The sequence below is a fragment of the Salmo salar genome, unplaced genomic scaffold (genome assembly GCF_905237065.1).
Source record: "Salmo salar unplaced genomic scaffold, Ssal_v3.1, whole genome shotgun sequence".
Taxonomy (NCBI): domain Eukaryota; kingdom Metazoa; phylum Chordata; class Actinopteri; order Salmoniformes; family Salmonidae; genus Salmo; species Salmo salar.
This window is the reverse complement of record NW_025550694.1, coordinates 32,501-42,500: the sequence shown is the minus strand read 5'-3', so window position 1 is coordinate 42,500 and position 10,000 is coordinate 32,501. Positions and strand designations below refer to the sequence as shown.

At 49.5% G+C, this 10,000-nt stretch overlaps 1 protein-coding gene across 1 annotated transcript in view; it reads left to right on the top strand.

Annotated features, from left to right (window-relative positions):
• Window positions 1–10,000, top strand: part of LOC123724044 (unconventional myosin-X) — a 39,002-nt gene that overhangs the window by 3,314 nt on the left and 25,688 nt on the right. Inside the window, exons 4-5 of the mRNA XM_045713925.1 lie at window positions 3,287–3,393; window positions 4,081–4,210. Of these exons, the coding sequence (XP_045569881.1) occupies window positions 3,287–3,393; window positions 4,081–4,210 (237 nt within the window). The remainder of the gene's footprint in view (window positions 1–3,286; window positions 3,394–4,080; window positions 4,211–10,000) is intronic.

Sequence of the window (10,000 nt, the reverse complement as noted above, 5' to 3'; positions counted from 1 at the left end):
AGTCCTATAATGTTAATGAACAGGAACACACACCAGTCCTATAATGTTAACAGGAACACACACCAGTCCTATAATGTTAATGACAGGAACACACACCAGTCCTATAATGTTAACAGGAACACACACCAGTCCTATAATGTTAATGACAGGAACACACACCAGTCCTATAATGTTAATGAACAGGAACACACACCAGTCCTATAATGTTAACAGGAACACACACCAGTCCTATAATGTTAATGAACAGGAACACACACCAGTCCTATAATGTTAACAGGAACACACACCAGTCCTATAATGTTAATGACAGGAACACACACCAGTCCTATAATGTTAACAGGAACACACACCAGTCCTATAATGTTAACAGGAACACACACCAGTCCTATAATGTTAACAGGAACACACACCAGTCCTATAATGTTAACAGGAACACACACCAGTCCTATAATGTTAACGAACAGGAACACACACCAGTCCAATAATGTTAACAGGAACACACACCAGTCCTATAATGTTAACAGGAACACACACCAGTCCAATAATGTTAATGAACAGTAACACACACCAGTCCTATAATGTTAACAGGAACACACACCAGTCCTATAATGTTAATGAACAGGAACACACACCAGTCCTATAATGTTAACAGGAACACACACCAGTCCTATAATGTTAACAGGAACACACACCAGTCCTATAATGTTAACAGGAACACACACCAGGCCTATAATGTTAACAGGAACACACACCAGTCCAATAATGTTAATGAACAGTAACACACACCAGTCCAATAATGTTAATGAACAGGAACACACACCAGTCCTATAATGTTTACAGGAACACACACCAGTCCTATAATGTTAACAGGAACACACACCAGTCCCATAATGTTAACAGGAACACACACCAGGCCTATAATGTTAATGAACAGGAACACACACCAGTCCAATAATGTTAATGAACAGTAACACACACCAGTCCTATAATGTTAACAGGAACACACACCAGTCCAATAATGTTAATGAACAGTAACACACACCAGTCCTATAATGTTAACAGGAACACACACCAGTCCAATAATGTTAATGAACAGTAACACACACCAGTCCTATAATGTTAACAGGAACACACACCAGTCCAATAATGTTAATGAACAGTAACACACACCAGTCCAATAATGTTAATGAACTGGAACACACACCAGTCCTATAATGTTAACAGGAACACACACCAGTCCTATAATGTTAACAGGAACACACACCAGTCCAATAATGTTAATGAACAGGAACACACACCAGTCCTATAATGTTAACAGGAACACACATCAGTCCTATAATGTTAACAGGAACACACACCAGTCCTATAATGTTAACAGGAACACACACCAGTCCTATAATGTTAACAGGAACACACACCAGTCCTATAATGTTAACAGGAACACACACCAGTCCAATAATGTTAACAGGAACACACACCAGTCCTATAATGTTAACAGGAACACACACCAGTCCTATAATGTTAACAGGAACACACACCAGTCCTATAATGTTAACAGGAACACAGACCAGTCCTATAATGTTAACAGGAACACACACCAGTCCTATAATGTTAACAGGAACACACACCAGTCCTATAATGTTAACAGGAACACACACCAGTCCTATAATGTTAACAGGAACACACACCAGTCCTATAATGTTAATGAACAGGAACACACACCAGTCCTATAATGTTAACAGGAACACACACCAGTCCTATAATGTTAACAGGAACACACACCAGTCCTATAATGTTAACAGGAACACACACCAGTCCTATAATGTTAACGAACAGGAACACACACCAGTCCTATAATGTTAACAGGAACACACACCAGTCCTATAATGTTAACAGGAACACACACCAGTCCTATAATGTTAACAGGAACACACACCAGTCCTATAATGTTAACAGGAACACACACCAGTCCTATAATGTTAACAGGAACACACACCAGTCCTATAATGTTAACAGGAACACACACCAGTCCTATAATGTTAACAGGAACACACACCAGTCCTATAATGTTAACAGGAACACACACCAGTCCTATAATGTTGATGAACAGGAACACACACCAGTCCTATAATGTTAACAGGAACACACACCAGTCCTATAATGTTAACAGGAACACACACCAGTCCAATAATGTTAACAGGAACACACACCAGTCCTATAATGTTAACAGGAACACACACCAGTCCTATAATGTTAACAGGAACACACACCAGTCCTATAATGTTAACAGGAACACACACCAGTCCTATAATGTTAACAGGAACACACACCAGTCCTATAATGTTAACAGGAACACACACCAGTCCTATAATGTTAACAGGAACACACACCAGTCCTATAATGTTAATGAACAGGAACACACACCAGTCCTATAATGTTAACGAACAGGAACACACACCAGTCCTATAATGTTAACAGGAACACACACCAGTCCTATAATGTTAACAGGAACACACACCAGTCCTATAATGTTAACAGGAACACACACCAGTCCTATAATGTTAACAGGAACACACACCAGTCCTATAATGTTAACAGGAACACACACCAGTCCCATAATGTTAACGAACAGGAACACACACCAGTCCTATAATGTTAATGAACAGGAACACACACCAGTCCTATAATGTTAACAGGAACACACACCAGTCCTATAATGTTAACAGGAACACACACCAGTCCTATAATGTTAACAGGAACACACACCAGTCCCATAATGTTAACAGGAACACACACCAGTCCTATAATGTTAACAGGAACACACACCAGTCCTATAATGTTAACAGGAACACACACCAGTCCAATAATGTTAATGAACAGGAACACACACCAGTCCTATAATGTTAACAGGAACACACACCAGTCCTATAATGTTAACAGGAACACACACCAGTCCTATAATGTTAACAGGAACACACACCAGTCCAATAATGTTAACGAACAGGAACACACACCAGTCCTATAATGTTAACAGGAACACACACCATTTTTTTAAATAGAACAACAATCATTAGGAATTGTTAATTATCAATTACTATGTCAATAGTTTGTGTGCGTGCTTGCTTCAGCTGACTGCGTGCTTGCTTCAGCTGTCTGCGTGCTTGCTTCAGCTGTCTGCGTGCTTGCCTCAGCTGTCTGCGTGCTTGCCTCAGCTGTCTGCGTGCTTGCCTCAGCTGTCTGCGTGCTTGCCTCAGCTGTCTAAAGTTATTTTGTGTCTGTGTTCCAGAGCTGTACTTCCTGACAGAGGGCCCAGAGTCGTACCACTACCTGAGTCAGTCTGGCTGTGTGAAGGACAGGAGTCTAGATGACCTGAAGCTATATGACAGTGTAATGGTGAGATTGACTGGTCTATTTGTTGTAGCTCTGTGGGTTGTAGCTCTGTGGGTTGTAGCTCTGTGGGTTGTGGCTCTGTGGGTTGTGGCTCTGTGGGTTGTGGCTCTGTGGGTTGTGGCTCTGTGGGTTGTAGCTCTGTGGGTTGTAGCTCTGTGGGTTGTAGCTCTGTGGGTTGTAGCTCTGTGGGTTGTAGCTCTATATGTTGTAGAGTCAGTCTGAAGGACAGGAGTCTAGATGACCTGAAGCTATATGACAGTGTTATGGTGAGATTGACTGGTCTGTATGGTCAGGGCTACATGCTGTACCTTATCATACTGCCACCAGAGGGCGCCATAACCATTATTAAAAACTACAGGCCCAGCCTTTATGGACACGGTCTATGAGACCAGCAAACATGTAAACATATGGGCCTGTTTTCAACAAACCTCTCAGAGTAGGAGTGCTGATCTAGGAACAGGTCCCATCTGTCCATGTGGTCTGTTTCATTCAGGTCTCTCAACCAGTCTGTGTTCAGCAGGTCTCTCAACCAGTCTGCGTTCAGCAGGTCTCTCAACCAGTCTGCGTTCAGCAGGTCTCTCAACCAGTCTGCGTTCAGCAGGTCTCTCAACCAGTCTGTGTTCAGCAGGTCTCTCAACCAGTCTGTGTTCAGTAGGTCTCTCAACCAGTCTCTGTCTCTGCTGCCACCAGGAGGCTCTGAAGGTGATGCAGTTCAGCGAGGAGGAGATACGTGACGTCTTCAAGCTGCTGTCTGCTGTTCTTCTGATGGGGAACATAGAGTTCATGACCGCAGGAGGAGCACAGATCACCTCTAAAGGAGGTGAGTAGAGAGCCTCTTTCCACATGTTCTCTGCAGATCTTGACAGGGAGGATGGTTCTGCAGATCTTGACAGGGAGGATGGTTCTGCAGATCTTGACAGGGAGGATGGTTCTGCAGATCTTGACAGGGAGGATGGTTCTGCAGATCTTGACAGGAGGATGGTTCTGCAGATCTTGACAGGGAGGATGGTTCTGCAGATCTTGACAGGGAGGATGGTTCTGCAGATCTTGACAGGGAGGATGGTTCTGCAGATCTTGACAGGGAGGATGGTTCTGCAGATCTTGACAGGGAGGATGGTTCTGCAGATCTTGACAGGGAGGATGGTTCTGCAGATCTTGACAGGGAGGATGGTTTTGCAGATCTTGACAGGGAGGATGGTTCTGCAGATCTTGACAGGGAGGATGGTTTTGCAGATCTTGACAGGGAGGATGGTTCTGCAGATCTTGACAGGGGAGGATGGTTCTGCAGATCTTGACAGGGAGGATGGTTCTGCAGATCTTGACAGGGAGGATGGTTCTGCAGATCTTGACAGGGAGGATGGTTCTGCAGGTCTTGACAGGGAGGATGGTTCTGCAGATCTTGACAGGGAGGATGGTTCTGCAGATCTTGACAGGGAGGATGGTTCTGCAGATCTTGACAGGGAGGATGGTTCTGCAGATCTTGACAGGGAGGATGGTTCTGCAGGTCTTGACAGGGAGGATGGTTCTGCAGGTCTTGACAGGGAGGATGGTTCTGCAGGTCTTGACAGGGAGGATGGTTCTGCAGATCTTGACAGGGAGGATGGTTCTGCAGATCTTGACAGGGAGGATGGTTCTGCAGGTCTTGACAGGGAGGATGGTTCTGCCACCTTCATCCTCAACCCCGTCCCTCCCGAGGGAAGCGTGGCGAGAGAACGCTGAACAACGCCCTGTAACATGCTCTTAGAATTCCTTTGTTACCCTGGTTCTCTCGTCTGACCCCATTTCCAGAGCACCACCAGGAACAAATCCACACGTGTTAATGTTGGATCTAGTAACAAGCGTGTGGTGTTAATACCAGGAATAAGAATAAACCTCAACGCCTTATTCCACACAGCAATCGGCTCCACCTCGTTCCTTAATTATTCTGTCCAAACTGCTCGGAGAATGTGTCAGTCCAGTGATACTGTTTAATCTACTGTCCCCCCTCTCTCTAGCCGTCACTGTCTGTCTCTAGCCGTCTCTGTCTGTCTCTAGCCGTCTCTGTCTGTCTCTAGCCGTCTCTGTCTGTCTCTAGCCGTCACTGTCTGTCTCTAGCCGTCTCTGTCTGTCTCTAGCCGTCACTGTCTGTCTCTACTGGTCACTGTCTGTCTCTAGCCGTCACTGTCTGTCTCTGGCCGTCACTGTCTGTCTCTAGCCGTCACTGTCTGTCTCTAGCCGTCACTGTCTGTCTCTCTAGCCGTCACTGTCTGTCTCTAGCCGTCACTGTCTGTCTCTAGCCGTCACTGTCTGTCTCTAGCCGTCACTGTCTGTCTCTGGCCGTCACTGTCTGTCTCTCTAGCCGTCACTGTCTGTCTCTCTAGCCGTCACTGTCTGTCTCTGGCCGTCACTGTCTGTCTCTAGCCGTCACTGTCTGTCTCTAGCCGTCACTGTCTGTCTCTAGCCGTCACTGTCTGTCTCTAGCCGTCACTGTCTGTCTCTAGCCGTCACTGTCTGTCTCTAGCCGTCACTGTCTCTCGGGTCGCTTCTGTCTCTAGCCGTCACTGTCTGTCTCTAGCCGTCACTGTCTGTCTCTCTAGCCGTCACTGTCTGTCTCTCTAGCCGTCACTGTCTGTCTCTCTAGCCGTCACTGTCTGTCTCTAGCCGTCACTGTCTGTCTCTAGCCGTCACTGTCTGTCTCTCTAGCCGTCACTGTCTGTCTCTAGCCGTCACTGTCTGTCTCTGGCCGTCACTGTCTGTCTCTACTGGTCACTGTCTGTCTCTAGCCGTCACTGTCTGTCTCTAGCCGTCACTGTCTGTCTCTACTGGTCACTGTCTGTCTCTAGCCGTCACTGTCTGTCTCTAGCCGTCACTGTCTGTCTCTACTGGTCACTGTCTGTCTCTAGCCGTCACTGTCTGTCTCTGGCCGTCACTGTCTGTCTCTAGCCGTCACTGTCTGTCTCTAGCCGTCACTGTCTGTCTCTACTGGTCACTGTCTGTCTCTAGCCGTCACTGTCTGTCTCTAGCCGTCACTGTCTGTCTCTAGCCGTCACTGTCTGTCTCTGGCCGTCACTGTCTGTCTCTGGCCGTCACTGTCTGTCTCTGGCCGTCACTGTCTGTCTCTGGCCGTCACTGTCTGTCTCTGGCCGTCACTGTCTGTCTCTAGCCGTCACTGTCTGTCTCTGGCCGTCACTGTCTGTCTCTGGCCGTCACTGTCTGTCTCTCTAGCCGTCACTGTCTGTCTCTAGCCGTCACTGTCTGTCTCTAGCCGTCACTGTCTGTCTCTAGCCGTCACTGTCTGTCTCTAGCCGTCTCTGTCTGTCTCTGGCCGTCACTGTCTGTCTCTACTGGTCACTGTCTGTCTCTGGCCGTCACTGTCTGTCTCTGGCCGTCACTGTCTGTCTCTAGCCGTCACTGTCTGTCTCTAGCCGTCACTGTCTGTCTCTAGCCGTCACTGTCTGTCTCTAGCCGTCACTGTCTGTCTCTAGCCGTCACTGTCTGTCTCTAGCCGTCACTGTCTGTCTCTGGCCGTCACTGTCTGTCTCTGGCCGTCACTGTCTGTCTCTGGCCGTCACTGTCTGTCTCTGGCCGTCACTGTCTGTCTCTGGCCGTCACTGTCTGTCTCTGGCCGTCACTGTCTGTCTCTGGCCGTCACTGTCTGTCTCTCTAGCCGTCACTGTCTGTCTCTAGCCGTCACTGTCTGTCTCTAGCCGTCACTGTCTGTCTCTAGCCGTCACTGTCTGTCTCTAGCCGTCACTGTCTGTCTCTGGCCGTCACTGTCTGTCTCTGGCCGTCACTGTCTGTCTCTACTGGTCACTGTCTGTCTCTGGCCGTCACTGTCTGTCTCTAGCCGTCACTGTCTGTCTCTCTAGCCGTCACTGTCTGTCTCTAGCCGTCACTGTCTGTCTCTAGCCGTCACTGTCTGTCTCTAGCCGTCACTGTCTGTCTCTGGCCGTCACTGTCTGTCTCTGGCCGTCTCTGTCTGTCTCTGGCCGTCACTGTCTGTCTCTACTGGTCACTGTCTGTCTCTGGCCGTCACTGTCTGTCTCTGGCCGTCACTGTCTGTCTCTAGCCGTCACTGTCTGTCTCTAGCCGTCACTGTCTGTCTCTAGCCGTCACTGTCTGTCTCTAGCCGTCACTGTCTGTCTCTAGCCGTCACTGTCTGTCTCTGGCCGTCACTGTCTGTCTCTGGCCGTCACTGTCTGTCTCTGGCCGTCACTGTCTGTCTCTACTGGTCACTGTCTGTCTCTGGCCGTCACTGTCTGTCTCTGGCCGTCACTGTCTGTCTCTCTAGCCGTCACTGTCTGTCTCTAGCCGTCACTGTCTGTCTCTAGCCGTCACTGTCTGTCTCTAGCCGTCACTGTCTGTCTCTAGCCGTCACTGTCTGTCTCTGGCCGTCACTGTCTGTCTCTGGCCGTCACTGTCTGTCTCTACTGGTCACTGTCTGTCTCTGGCCGTCACTGTCTGTCTCTAGCCGTCACTGTCTGTCTCTCTAGCCGTCACTGTCTGTCTCTAGCCGTCACTGTCTGTCTCTAGCCGTCACTGTCTGTCTCTAGCCGTCACTGTCTGTCTCTGGCCGTCACTGTCTGTCTCTGGCCGTCACTGTCTGTCTCTGGCCGTCACTGTCTGTCTCTGGCCGTCACTGTCTGTCTCTGGCCGTCACTGTCTGTCTCTGGCCGTCACTGTCTGTCTCTAGCCGTCACTGTCTGTCTCTGGCCGTCACTGTCTGTCTCTGGCCGTCACTGTCTGTCTCTGGCCGTCACTGTCTGTCTCTGGCCGTCACTGTCTGTCTCTGGCCGTCACTGTCTGTCTCTGGCCGTCACTGTCTGTCTCTGGCCGTCACTGTCTGTCTCTAGCCGTCACTGTCTGTCTCTAGCCGTCACTGTCTGTCTCTAGCCGTCACTGTCTGTCTCTAGCCGTCACTGTCTGTCTCTAGCCGTCACTGTCTGTCTCTCTAGCCGTCACTGTCTGTCTCTAGCCGTCACTGTCTGTCTCTGGCCGTCACTGTCTGTCTCTGGCCGTCTCTGTCTGTCTCTGGCCGTCACTGTCTGTCTCTAGCCGTCACTGTCTGTCTCTCTAGCCGTCACTGTCTGTCTCTGGCCGTCACTGTCTGTCTCTCTAGCCGTCACTGTCTGTCTCTAGCCGTCACTGTCTGTCTCTCTAGCCGTCACTGTCTGTCTCTAGCCGTCACTGTCTGTCTCTGGCCGTCACTGTCTGTCTCTGGCCGTCACTGTCTGTCTCTGGCCGTCACTGTCTGTCTCTCTAGCCGTCACTGTCTGTCTCTCTACTGGTCACTGTCTGTCTCTAGCCGTCTCTGTCTGTCTCTAGCCGTCACTGTCTGTCTCTACTGGTCACTGTCTGTCTCTAGCCGTCACTGTCTGTCTCTAGCCGTCACTGTCTGTCTCTAGCCGTCACTGTCTGTCTCTAGCCGTCACTGTCTGTCTCTAGCCGTCACTGTCTGTCTCTAGCCGTCACTGTCTGTCTCTCTAGCCGTCACTGTCTGTCTCTAGCCGTCACTGTCTGTCTCTAGCCGTCACTGTCTGTCTCTCTAGCCGTCACTGTCTGTCTCTACTGGTCACTGTCTGTCTCTACTGGTCACTGTCTGTCTCTAGCCGTCACTGTCTGTCTCTAGCCGTCTCTGTCTGTCTCTAGCCGTCACTGTCTGTCTCTACCCGTCACTGTCTGTCTCTGGCCGTCACTGTCTGTCTCTAGCCGTCACTGTCTGTCTCTGGCCGTCACTGTCTGTCTCTAGCCGTCACTGTCTGTCTCTAGCCGTCACTGTCTGTCTCTACTGGTCACTGTCTGTCTCTAGCCGTCACTGTCTGTCTCTGGCCGTCACTGTCTGTCTCTGGCCGTCACTGTCTGTCTCTCTAGCCGTCACTGTCTGTCTCTCTAGCCGTCACTGTCTGTCTCTAGCCGTCACTGTCTGTCTCTGGCCGTCACTGTCTGTCTCTGGCCGTCACTGTCTGTCTCTGGCCGTCACTGTCTGTCTCTGGCCGTCACTGTCTGTCTCTCTAGCCGTCACTGTCTGTCTCTCTAGCCGTCACTGTCTGTCTCTAGCCGTCACTGTCTGTCTCTGGCCGTCACTGTCTGTCTCTGGCCGTCACTGTCTGTCTCTGGCCGTCACTGTCTGTCTCTGGCCGTCACTGTCTGTCTCTAGCCGTCACTGTCTGTCTCTCTAGCCGTCACTGTCTCTCTCTCTCTCCAGTGGTCAGTAATATCTGTCTCTCTCTCTCCAGTGGTCAGTAACATATCTGTCTGTCTCCCCAGTGGTCAGTAACATCTGTCTGTCTCCCCAGTGGTCAGTAACATCTATCTGTCTCTCTCTCCCCAGTGGTCAGTAACATCTGTCTGTCTCCCCAGTGGTCAGTAACATCTGTCTGTCTCCCCAGTGGTCAGTAACATCTGTCTGTCTCCCCAGTGGTCAGTAACATCTGTCTGTCTCCCCAGTGGTCAGTAACATCTATCTGTCTCTCTCTCTCCAGTGGTCAGTAACATATCTGTCTCTCTCTCTCCAGTGGTCAGTAACATATCTGTCTCTCTCTCTCCAGTGGTCAGTAACATATCTGTCTGTCTCTCCAGTGGTCAGTAATATCTGTCTGTCTCTCCAGTGGTCAGTAATATCTGTCTGTCT